Source organism: Prenolepis imparis, unplaced genomic scaffold (assembly GCF_030444845.1).
Source record: "Prenolepis imparis isolate NDT839.2.m4 unplaced genomic scaffold, iyPreImpa1.0 SCAF_5, whole genome shotgun sequence".
Lineage (NCBI taxonomy): Eukaryota > Metazoa > Arthropoda > Insecta > Hymenoptera > Formicidae > Prenolepis > Prenolepis imparis.
In genome coordinates, this window is record NW_028141163.1 from 11,268,790 (window position 1) to 11,291,012 (window position 22,223).

At 34.9% G+C, this 22,223-nt stretch overlaps 1 protein-coding gene across 2 annotated transcripts in view; it reads left to right on the plus strand.

Moving 5' to 3' along the window:
* Positions 1-22,223, plus strand: part of N (neurogenic locus Notch protein) — a 260,129-nt gene that overhangs the window by 117,370 nt on the left and 120,536 nt on the right. The window contains exons 1-2 of one of the 2 annotated variants that reach the window (XM_083039315.1): positions 1,148-2,297; positions 3,381-3,514. In XM_083039315.1, the coding sequence (XP_082895441.1) occupies positions 2,248-2,297; positions 3,381-3,514 (184 nt within the window). In that variant the 5' untranslated portion in view covers positions 1,148-2,247. Of the gene's footprint in view, positions 1-1,147; positions 2,298-3,380; positions 3,515-22,223 lie in introns of those variants that run through there. The other variant, XM_083039314.1, reaches the window with a different exon arrangement.

The window sequence follows — 22,223 nt, forward strand, 5'->3', positions numbered from 1 at the left end:
TCGAGGAATTTAATAATTCAAATATTATATTTTGCTCATGCTAAGAAAAACATGGAAATATTTTGATTTAATTTTAAATTTATAATTTATCATAAATAAAAAATGTGTGTAGAATGTGAATTAAATACAAAATGCAATTATACATTGTAGTACCATAAAATCCACACAGAGAATTTTCTCTTAGAATTTACTCTAAAAATCATGGTAATTGTGGGACAATATGGTATGGACGATTTTACCATGCAGTTTAAAATTAAAATTAATCAAACATGTTTTATATTTTATTGTGATAGATAATATTATTTTTATTGTGATAAATATTAATCAGAGAAATTCTCATAAAATTCTTTCCATACCACATACCATATTGTCCCACAATTACCATGATTTTCAGAGTAAATTTTAAGAGAAAATTCTCTCTGTGTGGCTTTTATGATACTACAATGAATAATTGCATTTTGTATTTAATTCACATTTTACACACATTCTTTATTTATGATAAATTATAAATTTAAAATTAAATTTTAATAAATAAACGATTACCATGATTTTCAGCTAAATTCTAAGAGAAAATTCTCTCAGTGCAGATTTACTTATTTAGAAAGAGAATTTTTATAGAAATTTCTCTACATTTATATTTAAAGATCAATTATTTTGTATATATATGAAAAAAGAATTATATTATATTAACATTTTTATAAATATTTGAATTAAAGAAAATTAAAAATTAAAATTGCATTATATAATTACAAATTGCATCATATATAATTATAAAAATAAAAATTACAGTAAACAAACCTCAGGTTATGTCAAAGGGAATAGTCGGTCGTCTTCTCAGGTGGCAGAATGCAATAGAGATGAGAGATGCTCTTGTGCAAAGATGCTGCCCTAGAGCGGCGAGAGAGAAGATAACATCTCGATCGGAAAGCAACGAGTTAGGGCGGGAAGGGAACCTTCGAATGAGTAGGGGTAAAGAATGGGGGGAAAAATGCAGCGGTAATGAGAAAGAGAAAGCACTCGGCGACAATGGGGGAGCGAGTCCGAGCGCGCGTATGCAAGGGCGGGAAAAGGGGGAATTCGCTCGCGCGCAAAACTGGCGCCCCCTGAGCGGTCCACGGCGGAAGGTAAGGTTAGTCAGTCGCCAGCCGCTCGAGAGGACGTCGTGTTCGCGCGCGCGTCTCCGCCTTCGACCTCTCTTTCGCGTTTAATTTTTCCATCGTTTGCAAGTAATCGCGCGATAAACCGAGTGGAGAGTGATTTTATATCTTTTAAAAGTGGCATAAACACGCCTCGCGCGTCGGCTGTCGAAAACTGCGACAATACGATACCGGTGATTTGCTCCGCGAGTTTAAACGCGCGAAAGACGGCCAATATATCCTAGGCGTTGCATCCTGCAAAAACGTTGCATCCTGCAAAAACTCGAACACGGTTGGAGGAAGACGGAAAACGCGAATAAACGGAAACGTGCGGAAAGTGCCGGATATTCTCACGAGGACGGAAAAGAAAAACCGTTTATTCCGTGCGTCGCAAAATGGTCGTGTTTCGCGAAGAATCCGCAAAGAGCCAACTTCAGAGCGGATGAGTTCACTCTAACCTGTCGATACTTGACGAAGCCCGGGCTGCGTTTGGAAAGGAAAAATTAAAACGTTTATATACAGTTGTGTTGCAAGGACTGGAAAAATAATATAAAAAGCGTGTGAACGATGGAAAGAAGAATGGCGAATAATTTTCTGGCGTCGTGCCGCGAAAAACGGGAGAGTTTTGGCGCCTCCGAGTCATCGCGGTGATAATCTCCGAGGTTAATTAGGACGTGCGTATTAATCGGAAGTGAGATATCTCACATATTAGTATCGGTTCTCCTAAATTGGATTATAGTGATTAACACAGTGTGATGATCGATATTCGTGTTTATATCGAATAATTGTATTTTATGAATATTTATTCTGATTTTTTTCTATTCATGTTGCAATTATTTCTCCGAGTTGGATTACGCTCTCGTGTGTGTTTTCTTCGAAGGCAGTGCGATAGTGAACTGTGTGCGAAGAGTTAATGTATAAAAATCGTGTAAAAAGGAAAGATATAAAGTGTCGTTGTACCGCGAATTTGCTCGATCGTTTCGTGGAGCGAGAGGTTAATTTCTTGTTCTCGGGAAATGGAGTGAACATTCGCGCATCAGGCCTCTTCGTGAAAATATGAGGATTACGTTTCACTGCTGCGACCTTTCGTGGGCATCGATTACAAGCAAAAATGAATCTCACGCGCCTGCTTCTGCTACTATTATTCGTCGCCGGCTCAAGGTGCGTTTGCGAAAGAGTAGAGAAGAATTTTTACGCTCTTATGTCATCGTCCTCGCACGTGTAAAGCGAGATAAAATATTATAAAAGCATGCTTTGTAATTTTGATCGATCAGAAGGTTGATAATATTGAGTCGAACGTAATATTTATCACCGTTTTAAGAGAAACTTTAAAAACGAAGACTGAAATATATTTAAATAGTAAATACTTGATAAGAAATCTCTTTAAAGATAAAGTTTAAAGACAAAATATATTAGTTTTATCAATAATAGTTAATGAACGGGAAATATTGATTTTTACATGAGCGAGTATTACATGTGGCGTGTAAATGTTATGTTAAAAGTTTATAAATGACATTTATAAATTGTGAAAAAATTTTTTGAAAAGGGTAATAATTTTGAGAATAAAATTAATTATTAATTATATGATTATTATTATATATCAAGCTTTTTGAATAAAAATTTCTCCAAAAAGATGCGCGACAATCTTCAACTTACTTAAAGAAATATTTACTTGGCATTTTATATATTTAACAAAATTTCATTCAACTCTTGCGTAACTTTATAAATTTACATATTGCTTCGTTTGAAATATAAGTATCGATCGAAATGAATGGCGTGATTACTTAGGTGGTATCATATTCTTTGGATTATTGTCATCGATATCGACGTCAAATCGATGGAATTGTTTTATGTTTTCGCTGCTGTGGATCACCTTACAGATTTCTATCGTATCATATAAAAAATCGATACCGCCCACATATTGCATGATTGCTTATTCACGCATTAATTATTTATAAGGAATTAATTATTTAATAAAGAAAATATAGTTACTTATTTACAGACTTTTTAATTTAAATTCTTCTAGTTTCTAATTTAATTTTTATATAATAATATAAAAATTATAATTTAAATAATACACTGAGAGAATTTTCTCTTAGAATTTACCATGATTTTCAGGGTTCATAGATTATATAAAACTTTGAATATTTAATATATATGTATAATATTAAAAAAATATATTTTTTTAAATTTAATTATGATATTGACTCCCTTTATTTTCAATATGTAATTTTTTATTTGCAGATGCATGTGCTCGAGCGGGTACACCGGACAAAATTGCGAGAGCGACTATATCCCCTGCGATCCGTCACCATGTGAAAACGGAGGCTCGTGTCATCAGCTGGGCGAGCTCGGCTACACGTGCCAGTGTCCCGAAGGTGAGTAAACTTTTTTTTTTCTCTTCCTATCGCGCCGTAAAATCATTTCGCCGTATCCTCCCAATCCCAAGTGAAAGATGAAACTTTTTTTCATATCAACACGTACGATCTCTCCTCGCGTATATATTTCGCTCTTTTTTTTCGGCCTCATCGCGCTCTTTCGTCACATGACTGTCGTCTCGTCAAGGTTAACGAAAATAAATAAATAGCAAAGAATCTCGGAGATTTCCACTATTGTGGAGTTTAAAGAATTCAAGAATTGCGATTCTGTGGAATTACACAGTTATACATATATGAAGAAGTATAATTTAATGATCTCTCCTCCCTTCTTTGTCTCTCGCTTCCGGAGCACGAGATAAATAACAACCATCGTTCTCTGTCAAAATTTCGCGATTTCCGTGAAAATCATTTCGATAAACCTTTCTCACGAAGCGACGAAGTTGATTCTCGCGACCTGCAACATTTTGGGTGGGAACAAAAATCTTCTTTGCATGCTGGCTAATTAAATACGACATATCCTGATAATTCGCCGCGGGATTTCGGAAGCTTTTCGGAAATTGTCGCGCGCGTTCCACTCTGTTTATTCCAAAAATAAGAGAGAAAAAGACAAGAGAGCCTCTTCGTACGAGCAGGGCAGTGATTATTCGGTGCAATAGGTATACAATACCTACTTCTGCCAGGGGTGTCCGGCACCGGCCATTTACGTACGTGTGTGTATATACGGTGGATGGTTTAATGCGAAGCCTAGGGTCAGCCTAGCGTGGCCTCGCTCCCCGGATCACAATGCGTGGTCCTCTTTTTCCCAGGCGGACCACGACCATGGCGACCCCACCTTCTACTCTTCGTCTGCCCCCCTGTCTTTTCCCTTTCCCTCTTCTCTTCCGTCCACCTTACTGGCGCACCTTCTCCCGTTAAAGAAACGCGAGCGAATTCTGCCTTTTTCGCAGGTGGTTCTTCGTTACTGATCGTTACACACTTCCTGGTATTATTTTATGCTATTACAAAGTTGTTATAAGAGGTACATATATGCGATATTACGTTAGAGTATAAAATGTGTAATTTTTTTAAATTGCATACGTTGTTGATTTTATTTTTTTTCCGACTATGTATATAGATTGGCAGTTTGGATCTTTTATATTCATGTAGACGTATAAATATTTTAATCAAATATTCGTAAATTGCTCTCTCCGTATACGCACATCTAGAATTTGCACTTACGATTCAATATTTTTCTATATAAATATAAAACATAACGCACAATTACAAAAGTCAATAACGAAAAAGTCACCTGATTTAGAGACATCGATATTGTCTATATTAAATTCCCAGAAAGTTCGTTTAATCGAATCTTTCTTGATTTATAAATAGCATCTATAAATCGAGCATTCTTGGCGAATAAGATAGTTGGGGGGGGAGGGAGGAAATTGAACTTATTTTATATAACTTTGCTCACGCGTGTATATTTTACATTATATTATTAACGTTATGCCTTCTAGTCTCGACATAGGCATCCGCGTTTAAGAAGCCCTCGGCCGAGAGGCGTAATCTTCGAAGAGACCTGCGTATATAACTAAACACGCACACCGTGACTTTTATTTCGATCATCCTTTTTCCTATGGCCTCGAACAAGGTTGGCGTAAATAGAACCGCCCGTCATTATCGCCTTCTCCGTTCAAGGCGACCGACACCTTCCGCAAGAAGGCATACGCTCTTCCTGCTCCATGACACTCCAATAAGTCGCGTCGGGATCGAAACTCGAAGAAGGCGTGCCCCCCTCACGGTGTCGACGATCGTTAGTCAAAGATCCTTCCCGGTCGTAACTATTCCGGATTCTGCCAGTCGCTCAACCTCCTCGCGATCGAAAAGTCTCTTCTAGATACTCGTCCCAGTATTTTACCTCGTAAATTTTCCTCATTTTCCTCCACTCGCGTTCCTCTCAATATATCGATCTTATTTGTCACAGTCGCGCCCGATTAATTACCCGCACTAATGTTTAGTAGACATCTTTGGACATTTAAACATGGTATTTATTAAACATAATATTTATTAAATTTATTAAAGATTTTTTTATTAGGCTTTGTACATTAGTTATTTTTTACAAAATTATTAGATGATTGCAAAAGTTCGTGCCCGATTTGCATAGATGGATTAATAACTTCAAATCGGGCACGAACTTTTGCATCATCCAATATTTAAAAAAATATTTTTTATTTAAAAAAAAAGAGAAAGATGAAAGAGAAAAAGAGAGACAAAGAGAGAGATGAGTTTTCAGATATGCAAGATAATTATATTTATATCTAATTATATAAGATAATTATATAATTATCTTGCATATCTGAAATCTCTCTTTTTTTCTCTCTCTTTCTCTCTCTCTTATTTTTCTTTTTTTTAGATAAAAAAATATTTTTTTTCTATATAATCAAAACAGCGATATGCAAAGCCTAATAAACAATATGTTTAATAAATATTATGTTTAATATAAAAATAATATGTTAAATAACAAAGTTTTAAAAAAACAAAGATGTCCAAAAATGTACAAAGAAATCTAATCATATAAGATAATTATAAAATTATCTTGCATATTTAAAAACTTATCTCTCTCTCCCTCCTTTGAAAAATTATTTTTATTGATACACATTAAATGCATCCATATAATCATATGTTCTGTCATTTGTTTTTCTTACGGATATAATAGTGCTTGGATGTCATAATTTCTATGTGCGGATGTCTTTACTTTTGTTTTTTACTCGTGTATTTCGCGAGACAGATATTATCGAGATAAAATTCATCGTAACTTTCTCGTTCGAAATGATTTGCTCGTGCAAGTGTAATGGTTCAATTTGCAGCATCCTCGGCTGCCTGTTGCCACTTCGTGCCAAGCACGAGCTCACTCTCTTCTTTCGCTTCATCTTAGGTCGCGCATCTCCTCTCTAAGGATCTAGTCCTGACTAGTCAAGAATTTCCCTCGCGTCGAACGATCCGATCACGCCTCTTCCCTTCGATTCCACTAATTAGAAACTGCTCTATCGAGCGTCAGTTAAACGATTAACCACACGAAGATTAAATCGATCGAGAGAGGAAGGAAAGACGATTCGAATGAAAGATTAAGTAAAAGGGAGAGATACCTCGGCTCACTCTTTTACAACATTCGTTTTCTAAATCCAGACCGAACTAACTGCCATTTCCCTTCGTGTATCTTTCTCGGTTTCATCGTTACATTCATACAGAGATACAGAATGCTCGAATCGGAAAGATGAGAGAAGTCTTGTCGATTGATCGACCGCGACGCTCGGTGAAGTTTCTTGCGGAGGAATTAAATCGTCGGTTTTATATCTCTATGTTGCGCGACGATCGGCAAGAAACTCGAATTTATGGTCCAAGTTGTGTACTCTCTTTGTCGGCGAGAGATTGAATAGTCTCGTGAGAGACGGCGCGTTTCCCCATCGATGCTCTCACACCGATTAATTTGTTGATCCCCTTCTTGCCTTCTTGCGACAAAAGATTATATTCGATGACTTTATTTTTTCGCACTTCAAATATTTATACTCTTACGTTACATTACACTCCTATCCCTATGTTTATACTCTATACTCTATATTTCATTTTAAATGAAGCATATAATGTAAATTCTTATGTTTGGATATTTTCAGTTTATTGGCTTTTATATTTTGTCCAATAAATTAAATAGTGCAATAATAGTTACAAATTAATTTTCTTATTTTCCTATTTTATTAATTTTTTTATTTTTGATGATTATGTAAAAAAAAAAGATTTGAAGTTTGACGTTATTAAAATCATTATACGATATTATAGGTATAATATAGACAAATAAAAGTCTGAATAACTTAATAATTTGAAACGAAAACATGAAATGCAATGTAATGTTTTTAGTACAACCCCCTATAGAACACACAAATAAGAAGATATTTAACTATCTCAGGTTAATGACTTTGACATGAAAGGCTATTCATATGCCATAAGCATGAAAAATGTTTACGAGCTTCCTTTATCAATTAAAAGTCAGCATTTTACTTCTTCTAAACGACTCATCTTGTTTCTTCTAGTACTTGTAACGGAACCAATACGAGCTTCTGCTTAATTAAAATCAAACAAGTATCCTATACTCGCGCACAGTCGAATCGATCCGATCTATTTTACCGCGATCAATATCGGAAGATCGAGTACATTCGTTCGTTCGTCATTATGGTGCCCGTGTAATTTCTGTAACTGGTTTACAGTAAGCGCATATATATATATATATATATATATATATATATATACATATACATGTATATGTCAAAAGAAGATAGGATATGTTAAAGTTAAGCATTGTAAAATTATCGAATTTACTTTATAACTGTATGCGCATTTAGAGTTTTTTTATTAATTAAAATTAAATATGAATATAAAAATTAAATATATATAATTCTTAATTGTTAGTTTTTTAAATTTATTTAATTTATTTTAATATTAATATATTCTAAATATTCCATTTCACAAGAGATTTATTCATTTATATTTCATAAAAGTATGCATTAAATAATTTTGAAAACAAATTGTTGATTTTTTAAAATTGATCTATTAGGTATAAACTAGGAAATATTCACTAAATATTTCTCTTCAAATTAAAAAATTTTAGCAATCTATTTTCGTAGGCGAATTCTAACAAATTGCATTATAATATATTTATTCTGATTTTCAAAATTGTATTAATGGAAATATTGATATTTGAAATGTCAGAAGACACAATACAATTATCTTCCAATTAAATTCTTCAACATATTCATCGATAATTTCTAATACCCCATTATTAACCGACAAAATGTTCGATATAAATGAAACGTGTGTACATTCTTCTTTCTCGTGTACTCGCCGAATACGCGAAAGCGGTACTTCACCCGGAAACGCGAGAATATATAATCGGAGTTTTCCGTCACGCGTCTCGATCGATCCGCTGATAATTATTACATCGGTGCGCGATAACTCGCGCCTCTCGTTCCCACGTGTCATGGTTGTATCTAGTATTCGCACAACGGTACACGAATTTTAACGCCAAGATACGTGCGTGTTCCTCTCCCTCCCGTCCCTCTCTCTTGCCACCCACACTACTTCATTCGTAGAAATGTCTCTCAGATACGTTCAGAGACGATTGAAATCCATACACGCCCCACTCTTGAAGAAGAAAAGAGGGAAGATTTATCGACTTCTCTGTTACTTTGTTCTTTATTAGTCTCGAGCAGGGCTTAACACTTAATTAAATCTCGCGAGTCCGCCATTCAGGCGACGCGACGTTCGCGTTTCTCAACGCGTTTCGGCGGCTCTTTATGTGAGAGCATTATTAATATCTCTTTCCTGAATATATTTCTCCGTGTTCTCTTCTAATCCGACAAAAACTGCGTTCCCTTTCTATCTATCTCTGTCTCTCCTTCGGCGCCGACGTTTGCGTAATTAATAGTCCGCGAACGCTCGAGCACAAAGCAGGCGCGTACGACGACGTCTAACAAGTGTCCTCGCGATGTAACGTCTCTTCGTGTGTTACCTTCATTCTCGTGCATTGTCCACGGTTCTCAAGTCCGGGTCTATTTCATCGCACAATCCGGCGTGTCGTCGCTCCATTCTCTCGCTCATCGTTCTTCCGGATCTTCAACTTGACTCCGTAGGTGGTTTAGATACGTAGAAACTTAGGCGCGAAGCTAATAAGGCGACGTAAAGCATGACATCGTAATTAGCTTTTTCCATCACTTATGGTCTCCTTCGTGGCCGCTAAATCGACGAAAGATCCCGCCGAATAATTACACAATTTCGTAATAATATATTTCTATCTGCGGTTTTTTAAATTTATTTTCTGCTATAAAAAATTTAATATAAATCTGAACAATCTTTATTAATATTCCACTTGATCCTTATAATAATATTATTGATTGATTAAAAATTAAATAAATATTAATTACAAATTAATTTTTAATTAAGTTTATCTAATTTAATTAATATATCGAAATCCAAGATTATTTTCTTTGCGAATTCTCGCTACTTATAGAATATTTTAATTATGTAAAATAAAAAAAAAAGAACAACATCTTCACTGATCTCGAAACAAATCGGTCTTCTAAACAAAAGAAGGGAAACGGGAGCTTCCAAGAAATGTGGAGACACTGATCTTAAGCTGGACGTGGCCGGCTCACAATTCCTCGGGACAGTGACAGATACCAGTCGTTTTTGCGTTCATGGCTGCTCGTAGCCGCAGAGATATAAGTATACCGTTGGCGTCTCATTCTCATAAGCTCTCCGAGACTGGAAAAGGGACACGATAAATAATGAGTCCAAGCCGCCGCTCTAGACGGAAACGTGACTTCCAGTTGCAGCTATTGTCTCTCTATCGCATTCGGACCTTGGAATATATTCAGGAATTATATATAAAACTTTTGCTGAGAAAATGTTAGCGAAATTTTCGTAATAATTATGAAACAACGATTTCTTGCTGCCTGGAAATGTCTTCTTATCAAAATAAAGATCGGTCTCTATTTGCATAAATGAGAAATCTGAAAGAACGCGTATGTTACATCATATATTCGTATAACTTATTTTTCATACGCTCGAGGGGATATTGTTCGGAAATTATTGCGAGTCTTTATTTGCGCAGAAATTTATACGCTATTATGTTACAGGAATATATATGAGGTATATGAACACAGTTACGTAGTAACAAGTTAACAAAATATATTATCAGCATTTATTTTGCATCTCATAACTTGTTTCTCGTGCATATACATAGTTACTTTCCCACGATTTCGTCAAATCGCACAGATGTGCCACGGAACCCCTTTCGATTCTGTTATTCGCTCATTGGGGTCTCGATATTGTCGCAAGAGATACGGTACGAATCTGTAGGGAATTGCTCCGAAATCAGGACGAGTATATACACGACTGCATAATGTATTATATCCCTCCTATGCGAGACCACTTGTGAAATATAAGACGCAATTGTGTTAAATGTAAAAATTAAAAAAAAATTAAATATTAGAAAATCAAATTAACGTTCTATCAGTTGTGCATTATCTTAATGTATCATTTAGTATACCCATATTATGAGACAGTTGGCATAACTGTGCGACGCTCGTACCGTTTTGTATCACCTGTATCATCTCTGATGTAAGAAAGAACGTGCTGCAATTTTGCTTTCTTTAAAGACTGGAATAAAGAACAGTTCTAGCTTGGACTCTTTGTAAAAGCGAATATTTCTCTCTACTATATTATACGTCGCTAAACATTTGATTTTATAAAAATTGTTTAAGAAAAATATATAAATATGTATCATTTTATTTAGCTTGAGATTATTTTTCGAGATAATAACACATAATAACACAAAATCTTGCACGTAACCATAAAGTAAAATAATCCGTTAACTCTATATACATGCGGGAGCTGGATCTCTACGAGGTACTTTCGTCGTAGTAGACAACTCTTCCTCACCCAGATGAGAGAGAGAGAAAGAGAGGATTAAAGTCCCTTTTGTCTGCATCTCCAGTGGAACGATAAATTCACACCCACGCGAATGTAAACCGAGCTGGAAACTGCCACTGGAAATAATCGGGTGCGGTTCGCTATTTTGCGCTATAAATCTGGATTAATTCATATCGTTCGTTAAATCGCAATATCGATCGTATTTGCAGAGTTGCATTTGCATGCATATTGGAAGATTGTGCTAAATGAAGTCCATAGCATTATATATATCGTTTTATACATTATGTATATATTCATATTATAATTGCCTAAAGAATATAAGATATAAAAGAAATATTCGATAATAAGAAAAAACGGATATAATATTTTTCAAACTACGCGACGCGCTATTTTTTCCAATTTATTTCGTTTTTGATAGCAATTTAGACATTCTGTATTTTTTTTTTCAAAATACTCGCGGAATTGTTTTTATTTAAAAATGAATTTCGATTAATTAAACTCTTGGTTTTTAATTTTTTTTAACTCTGCACGCTGACCGATTGAATTTGTTCTGAAATTCGTATGGCGTTCGGTTGACAAAGCAGATGCGCAAGATTCCTGTTCGAAAACAATGGGGTTCGGATCGATAATGCGATGGAGAGGAGGGAGCGATCTCCATAGGAAAGGGACCGCACCCCGTAGAAGGCGACCGCGTTGTGGCTCGATGGAAGCAGCCTCGTGCGGGCCCCGACTGGGCCCCACCGGGCCCCGTCGAGACCCCGAGACCGCGAAGAATCATCGAGTCGCTCGTAAAACCGTCGCGCGCCAGCATATTCCTCCTCTTATTCACTCTCTCTCTTTCTATCTCTCTCTCTTTTCTTTTTCCATTGGTCCTTATATTTCCTCTTCTATTCTCGATACCATCTACTCTCGCAGCGCAACCCTCTCTCGTACTCTTCATATTTTACCATTACCATATCAGGTTCTTCTCGATTCTCCTATCCTCGCCGCACGATCTCTCTCTCTCTCTATTCAGCCCCTTATTAAATATACCTACCTTACGAGGATTGCGTATGCACGCACGTTTGATCATCACGTGGATGGATCGAATCATTCCTGTGGGGTCACAACTTTCCTTAAGACTTCGTACAATTGCCTTTGTAGTAGCTCTATTTTCTACGAGTCTTATCGATCGTCACTGTCTGTTTCTAACAATAAGTCTTTCGAAAACTCGTCTTTTCTGTTTTACAGAATGATATAATTTATTTGAATATATTTTGAGAGTTTTTGTAAATAGTCAACTATTTTTCTCTGATGGGAGTGACACAATTTACAGATATACAGAATTGATTTTATGAATGCTTATGATGGAAGTTCGGTGACATCGTAAGCGGAGGTGGAACCAGTTTTGCGAGTGTGTGTATATAATCGTTTTTAATTAGATCTGATATGATATAATTCAGTGTTATTTATGTTGAAACGAGGCGAGATCTGTTCAGGTTGATTGCTATTCGTAAAGCAAGTTTCTAGTTTCTTCCGCTTTCCATGTATACATATATAAAGAGGCATCTTTCTGATTTCATTTCTTCAGCTTTTTATTTCCTTACAAATCGTACTTTCGTTAAATTGTATCTTCATTTATTGCATCTCATTATTGCATTCCTTCTTCTAGAAATCATGAAATTTTTTTTATATATTAGTTATAATATTATCGAGATACTTTTGTAAATATATTAGAGGACAATATCTCAGTCGAATAATTTAATGAAAAAATTAATATAAGATCATTTCGCGTATAATTGTTTTAAAAATTTGCAATTTTTAATTTTATTTCTTTTATGTTATAATAAATAATTTTTTTACGTTAATTTGTTTACGTTATATTTTGTTGATCTATCATTTCTTTTGTTGCTCTATCATTTTTATCTTCATCTTATAATTGAATAATTAATGAAATAATATAACAGCATTCTTGATTTTTTTCAGTAATATATAGCTTGTGTTTATAAATGTACTTTTTAATAAAAAAATTTATTTTAAATTTAGTACATATATTTTTTTACTATAGTTACAATATTTTATTATTTTGTATAATTTTAATAAGGAAATTTATGCTAAAAAAATAACATGATTTCTTGGAGTAAGTAACGTATGCAATAATAGAGTAATTTTAAAATAAAATACAGTAATATACTATTTCTTTAAAAAAAAGTCCGTTATGATAAAAATTTCACGGTAAAATGTTGCACATACAGTAGTTTTTCGATCGCTCTTGTATTCTCACCGAACTTCTCTTGCATCTCAAAACCGCAAACCGCGAGCGACGATCGACATGTTTGCGCGTTTGACGTGTATGTATGTGTGTGTGTGTGTGTGTGTGTGCATCGGCGAATATGCTTGGTCCACGTCGTGGTATGCACGCGTCGAACGCAGGAGAGAGTTCACCGTACTCACGTGGCGATGTGCGGGGGCACAAGAGAAGGCGCGTTGTTTCTCCGGGAGGTCATCCCGGTAGAAGTCGCTTGACCCTTGACCTCAGCGCCTTCGTGTTTCCATAAATGTGACCAGGGGATTACTTTATGTCTCGCCTCGTGGAATTTTGTACACCCCGCACGAAAATTTCGGCTATATCATCGTGAGATTCAGCGGGAACTGCGTTATTATTTATATTATTTTTATTTATTAATATTTGTCAATCAGACATTATTCGGTTCATTCATTCATTACTGTCTTTAATTATTTGAGTAAAATTCAACGTGTCAATCGAGACATTGTTCCCGAAAATCATTCCTATGAGAAGATGTCGTATAAGATGAAGTGACGGAAGATGGACGTTGTAGAAAGGATTCGAAAAGGAAGGAGAAGGGGGTAAAGAAGCCGGTACACCTGCGGCCATAAACTTGTCGAAGTGGTATGGCATAGCGTAATGGCAGGAGTGCGTTGCCTTGCCCTTGATTGCCGCGATAAAACCTTCCCCTTTCCATCGGTTTCGCTTCGTCGCCGATTGCCTCCGTCTTTCCCGAGCGTGTACCTCCCGTTACTACACCCTTCCGATACCCTGCGACTTTACGCACTTTGTTTGCAAGCCCATCTTGAGTGACTAACAGTAAAACAAACTACCGGCGCGGAGCCTTTAATTTATTTACTCTGTCCTTTACCATGATATTGAACAATTAAGACTAACAAAAATATTCGTAAAACTTTCACATATACTCTAAATATTAAAGAACAAAATATATCAAATTATATAAAATTTTAAATTATTTTAAATAATTAAAATATAACTAATGAAATATTTTAAAAAAAAGAATAAAGATACGGTAAATTTTTTTATGCATTAAATCTATCAAAGTTATCACCATTTTCAGTCTTTGTCATTTTTTTTTTAAATGAATAAAAAGAACAAACCCTCTATCTTTCGCGGACATAGTAATGTCACCATTACGATTATGAAAATCTCGATTGTTGAGCGATTTGCTTAAGCAACATTAAATTATCCGAGTTGCATTCTCTTCGTGCACTTTAATTTTCCGTCTTGCGATACAAAAGGAAATGCAGACGCAAAGAAAGCGTCTTTTTCTTAAACGTACAATGTAAGAATTTAGAACCACTTTTAGAATCACTCAGCTGAAAGAATTCGAAATTCTTGTTTCGCAAGATATTACGCAATATTTACGAGAGACATCAAACCAGTATTACTCTTAATTAGCGGATCTCTTCCGTTTCGAAGAAAAATTGTAAAGATACCGGTTGCAGAAATTACAGCGTCGCTTTATCGTGGCCTCTTGGTTGCATTAATCGTAAAAAAATCATAAAATCTGCGGTAAAAGGGAAGAACACTTTCTTGCAATTTGTTGCAATCACGGATTTTCATTGTTCGACGAAAATCGTACAACGTAAAAAAAAATCTAGACGGAATATAAACCATCACTTTAAGAGAATAAATTTGAAGAGTAGACAGAGAAAGATACAGTCAGTCATATGTGGAGAATTTAATTATCAGTATCACATTTTATAGCAATTTTTGCCATTTTCAACAGATAATATTTTAATCTACATATTCTATAAATATTAATCATCTTTAAGAAGACTGATGGATAATATTCTAATGTGTTCTATAAATTATTATCTCAATCGAAAATAATTATCTATATTAAAATTAAAGTACATGGGCGAAATTTTTTGTATCATTTTTTTCTCTTTCTGCCTTATTTTTTTATATCTTATCGTGGGTCTTTGTAGGTATCCTTATGTCTATGGCGAGAACGTTCAAGATGCTATTAAAGCGGCCGAGCAATCTCGCTTCTCTCCCATCGCGAGATCATTCTTGAAAGAGGATTACTCGTGACTTCCTCCTTCTTGCGCTCGTCTTTCCTTTCTTGTCTATCGGCCTCGTCTCATCGCAGGATGCGATTATTATTCCTCTTTACGACAACGGCGTCGTTTCGCGGAGCGGAGAATGTAAGAATCCCCGCGGAATAAAAATTAACGGAATAGATACGCTACCGTGTAAACATGACCGAACTATAATATTTGGCCGCGTTATCGGTTGTACTCATCGCTCTTTAACGAGAAGCCTGCATCTTTAACGAAGCGAGCAAAGTTAATGATCGAGATAACTTTTCAGACATATGCGTGAAAAGTAAATTATTATGCGTGTAATAAAAAATTATATTCGCAATTCTTATTTTTTAATTATATCGCAGGCATCGAGTATAATTCAACAATTTGATTTATTCCATTGTACGTCTATTTCAATTTATAATTGTTGCAAATAAAATGTATAGGCATAATTATACATAATAAAACGAAATGGCTCATATATATATTAATATAATATATTAATAAATTATATAATATATATAGATATCATAATTAATATAAAATTTACACACACACACACAATAAGAACGCCAAGCGTAGAAATTAGAAATTAGCAACAGATTTGTTTTTAAAATTTTTATATAATTTGACAATGAAAATTAAAAAGTAAGCATACGGTGGATTAAATTTCTTTAAATCTCCATAATAATATGAAACGAGATTCCGTCAGAGTTAACTTCCACTCTGCATATTGCCTCGGTCGTGTACTTGCCTCACAAAACATGGTCCAACGTAATACTCCCGTCTCTTTTTCGCGTAATTTCATTATTTCGCGATGCACAAGATAGGAGTCGTTAGCTAGACCGGTTAAGAGTATGAGCGAGTAAAACCGCGAGCGGTATCCCCTTCCCCGTAAAAAGGGGATTGAGGAGGAAGAGAGGAATCCGATCCCCTTCGACATATACGTGTATAGAGAGGAAGGAGAAGGAAGTCGCGCAAAAGATTACGAGAACATGTGCACGAGTGCATCTCGAACGATCCGGCATTTCGATATCGTCCTCTGAACGTGACCGCGCATTCGCGATGCCTCTTCACCTAACATATATCCGCGAGTTTCCGGAAGAAGAGCTTAATAGTCGACAATTAAGAGAGATTTAACGCAGCATCTATTTCGTAAACGAGAAATTTCAGTTTGCCTACATATGAATCTTAATTAGAGGTAGAATAATTTGTGCAAAGTATAGTTTATATGCACGATTATTTTTTAGCATCTTCCTCTTCGTAAAATAATATAAGATATATGAAAAAAAAGTATCTGGGCAAAATATATTGTATTGACTGTTTTAATATATAAGTCAAATAAAATAAATACCACTTATTTATGTCTAGGTCTAGAAAGTAATAATTATGATAAAGGAAAGCACAAACTGACTAACTATCAAAATAATCGATCGGCATGTCGCAATGAGAGTAAATAATATAAATATTTCGAAAGTAATAAAATATTGGAATTTATTTTCTGCGTTTGCGCAATAATAAATAATTATGGAGGCAGCTAAAAATAATCTCCATTAAGATATCAGTTCCGTGAACAAATTTTTTCATTTCGCGAATTTTTATAAAACAATCAGAGATTTAACGTCCCGGATATCTGACGTTACGATAAGCGCATTTCGCGATCAGATCTTGGTAATTATCATTCACGTATAAGTAGCCACGATATGCGCTGCAGATATTCGCGTCAAGCAGCAGTTTTTTAATTTCTACTTATTGCGATCGATTTAGTAGCGTGCACTTGTGTGTTCATTTGACGCGATTAAATAAAAGTCTCGCGGATATATATGTCGACGGTCCTCTTGTCAACCTGTTCTGTCAAGCGGGTAGGATTAGATCGCGCGGCGATCAGCTGTTTCCTGTCACGCTGAAAAGTCGTCGAGTCTGGTCAGACTCGATTCCTGTTACAGAACGATCTCGTGGTTTCTAGCTACGCGAGAGAGCCAACGTATATAATCGCTAATTAACTAATTACCGATTTAATCTAGAGTGACTTAGTTACGCGAGCGTCGCGAGGTCTGTGGGAAGATGATCCTCTTACAATCGGCGAGCAGAAACCTAATGCATGAGAAGTATTCGGCACCGTCGCTAATTGGCGGAGTGTGAAAAATGTTACGACGGTAATGGTAGAAAAAGTTCAGAACTAGTGGAACAATTGCGCTTCATTGAATGGACGATATGGTTTCTTCAACCTCATGCAATATATTTCTGACAGATTGTTCCCAGGATGATTAACGGAAAGAGCTTTCGTTATAGTACGTGAAAGTTTCATCTTGCTAAAATTAATATCGCGTTAGACGACGGTCGTAATTAATTTCTTAATCAAACCTTCCGCCGCTTGAGATATAACATTCAGATTTACATCATTATATAAGCTGAACTAATCTTAAAATATGTAAATAAAAAAACCCATAGTTTTTTTAAATAAGTGAATTAAATTTTATTTTTATTTTTAATAAATTTGCCTAATTTCTTAAATAAATATTTAAACTTTAATTTTTAATTTATTCTCATATAATATACCATTTTTTAAAATAATTTTTAACTAACAATAAATATAAACACATTATATTGATAAATTTAATTTTTTCAAACAAATTTTTTTTTAATAACTTATAGATCATATAACTATTAGATCTGATTATTATATAATGACGAGAAGATAATTTACGTTTTGTTTTCTTTTTATAATTTGTTTTCTTTTTATTAATGTAAAATGTTTATTCTGAATGTTTTCCTTAAAAAAATATAAAAGATCTTATGAGTAGATTTCAATTAATTGCTTCGATTAATTTCTTGGAAAGTTTTCCTTTTAATTCACGTAACGATATAAGTGATGATTAAACATATGTTATTAAATAAAATGTTGGTGAGCGAAGATAAATGCTTAATGGTTGTTTTTCTTATCGAGTTGTCATTAGTCGAATTTTTAAAGATTGACGATTGCATGATTCAAATCAGTTAGATTCCGCTAGATGTATACATTTTCGCAAACGGGGGAAAAAAACACCGATAGAGATCGTATCTCGTTTGTCAGAAAATGATCGTAATTACTCATCGTATGACTCGACTAATTAACAAAGCCGCTATCAAAGAGATGTGCGTTAAAGAATAATTACCAGCAATTACGCTTGCGAGCGAGCTAATTCACACGATCGCGTTATAATCAATAGCTCTCGCATTGTAATATTATATTTATTCTTTACATTGCAGCGCGATTCAATTCTTTCTCTCGCTACCAGCTGATTATGGTACAACAGTGAAAATTCTTATCTTTAGAAAAAATTACTTATACGTACAGCGTTTTAATCTGTATAATTTTTCTCTTAAATTAATACCCAGTTTTCATTCTCACATTATTTATCCTTTATAAGTGAACGATTTATTTTCTCGTCGAGTGAGATATTTTACTCACGTTCAAGAGACTTCATCATCGCATCAACATTTTAATGATTATTCTCGTATTTAAGAATCCAGGAAACGTGCTCGTGCGACAAAAAAGACCTCATATACGGTCAAATCGCGGTCGGACACTTCATCATTCTGACTCAACCGCGAATGAGTCAATATGCTCGGCTGGGAACTCGGTTCAGTCGCAAATTTTCCCCGTCCTTATTACGACCTGTCTGCTCCCTGATGCTGCTAAAGCGCGCTCGTCGCCGAGATATTTGACCCTCCCTGGCCGCGATCTTAATGGCAATTATGGCTACCGTTAAAATGCATCCTCACGTGCGCCCTGCGATGCATTGCATAACAACGTGCAAGACGTGTCGTCGTGTCTCGCTTTACAAGCCGGCACGGGGCTCCTTATTAGAAGCAGAACGGAGGCGATGGTAGACGAGGGTAGACGAGGGTGTATGAAGCGAGATAAGAGAAAAACGCAGGGAGTCTTGGCCATCTAATTGGAACACGATTCTGACCCCGAAACCTAAGATAAAGGGAATATTCCAGCTTCGAGAACCTGTTCCTCTGCACCCTTGCGTTTTGTCCATTTTAAGAAAATTTAGCAAAAATAGAGAAAAGAATCGGCATAAAGACACACAGTTTTATTACAAGGTGCATTATAATATTGCCTTATTATACATAATATATTTTATACATTATTATACATAATTTCCGTCAAATCAGTCAAGACTGGTTTGAATCTTGTTAAGAGCACTGTATAAGTTCTTCCATATGCGAATCATTCTTCGAAGGTCTGATCGCACTCGATCGAAGCTGAAACATTGCCTGTAATTGACGCGTCACCTCGCGTAGGTGTTCTTGGTCATTCTTCTTCCTCTCTCTTTCTCGTGATCTTTATTTCTTCCATCTCTATTCTCTTTGACGCCCGCAACGCGTTTGATCATCTCGAAAGACCGCAAATTCTATCTTGTATTAAGATAATATATAATAAAAATGATTCTAATAAATCAATAAATTCGAATTCCAACAGATTTCAGAGTAAATCTTTTATTTTATAAAATTTTTCATAAAAAAATTATTTTGTATATGTGTATATCTTTAATTGCTTCATATGTAACATTTAGCGTCACAAAATTGTTTTTAATTTTTTTTCTTGACGAATAAACAAACCAAAAATCGTAAGAAGAAAATTATTGCGATGATCTGAATAAATCTATGATTGTATTCGCGAAAAGAGATAACAGCCACTTCGTCATGGGAGTCCCCTTCGCACAATATAACTCATCAAAGGTCTCGTCATGGCAGCTCGCGAGAGAGTCTCTCTTTCTCTCTTCTCGCGGAGGAAAGACGCGGGAAAAAAAATACGTTCGGCGCATCCAAACGCGAAAAAGAATAGCCTCGTTAACACCTCTCGAGGGGTCGATCAATATATGCAGATGCGCGCGGGAGAATGCACTTATTAATTTTAATCGGTGCTAGAGAGTCGGATGAGACCAAGATAGCACGCGTGGGTGTCGGTAGCAGGGTAAGGCAAAAGGGGCAAGGAGGAAGAACGACGCGAGAACGTGAAAGCTTCCAATTTCTATCTCCGAGCGGCATCCTCCTCTCTCTCTCTTTCACGTTGATGGAATTTCTCTGCCTGCGAGTAACGGTGCCTTCAAACCCACGCACGTTGCAGCGGTCGGATGCAAGGCGGAGATCGGACGCACGTAATTGAGGAGGCTGCGTCCTGCGGGATGGTGTCGTTGGTTATAAAGTTACGTCGCTTATATCCGCGTATCCCTGCTCGTGCGGCAATTACTACTCGCGTATATACATATACATATATGCGTGTTTCCGGAATAGATGGCGGAACGGGACAGATTATATGAACACACAATCATTATATGTGCAACGTTTTTAATGCATTTTTAATGCACTTTAGATTTTTCTTCTAAATTCTTTCAATTTAAGACTGATTTTTTTTATTAAAAATAACGAGGGGGAAAAATCTCACAAGATTATAATTTTTCATGTCAAATAGGTCGTGTAATAATTTATTTATATATATAATAATTATATATATAATAATTAATTGCAGCCCCAAGCTGCAAATCTGTTTAGCTACATGCCATAAAGTAATGATAATAAATCACAGTAATGATAATAACGAGAGAAATAAGCAATGCAAATTTTTTGATAATTTGATAATTTTTTAAAATAATGAACATTTGATAATTTGATAATTTCTATTAAGTGTCTACGTGTGCAAAACTATTATTTTTTTAAATATATAATATAATTTTTTAAATGTTTTTAATTAACAATCATTTTGAAACTTTGATCATTGACAATCATTTTGATATCGAGTAATATTTGAGGTCACATTATTTTCATTACACTGTTATTCAAATTATCTCATTGAATAGCTCATGATTAAATTGGCGGAGATATCCGCGATAATCAGATTTATTCCGGTGAATGGCATACACTTGCGAGATGCAGATATTGTTCGTTGCATAAACGGAAAGAAAGAGAGACGCATTAAACCGTCGAAGGTTACCTCTGTGGCGGACCGTGCGTTTACCTCCCGCGGTTAAGAGCGCTTTAAAGAGCGATTTCTATCTTCCTTAATTACCGTGTCTTATTTTTCCGCCTTCCTTGTCGGTGCGAGGATAGAAATCGGACGAAGTAAGAACCAGGAGCGCGGACTCCTTCTTGGTCGATCGACTCATGGTGGATAAACACCGAGTTTATGGTTCTTATATGTGTGTACGGATACTTTTCTGTTCCCCGATCTTTATATTGGATTTAAAGACTCGCGGAATACCATGCTCTCGATTGGCTCTCATTTTGCCACCGGCCTCTGTATTTATCTCAAGATTAAATCAAGCATCGCTTTAGATGCAATCTGCGTTCTCTCTGTGGAAATATGCAAAATATTTATATTATATTCTCTCTTGTCTCCATTCGATGCAAAGTTTTGATTCTCACAAATTTAATCTATAATCGAATCTTACTTTCAATATTTCAAATTAAATTTTTTAAAAAATAATAAGTTTGAGATAAATTTATAAATAGATAATAAATCTAATTATAAAATATCAATATATATTTTTTATTAAGTTTTATTAAATCTACATATATTTTTATTTATTCAACTTTTTATTATTATTTATTTAATATATTTAATATTCTATTTTATATATGGTTATATTTATTATTATATTATTATGTATAAATTTATTACTATCTCAAATTTATTATTTACTTTAATATTTAATTTAATTTATTATTTAATTCATTACTTATTGTTTAAAGAAAATTAATTTCGAAATATTATAAGAGAGAGATTATAGATTACATATTTATTCATTTCTAAATATATATATAGCATTAAATTAATATTCAGAAATTTAAAAAAATGTTTACACATAGTAAATGTAATTTACACAGTTTACATAGCTATTCTGCGTGACAAGATTCGCGTACAAACAATACTGCACGA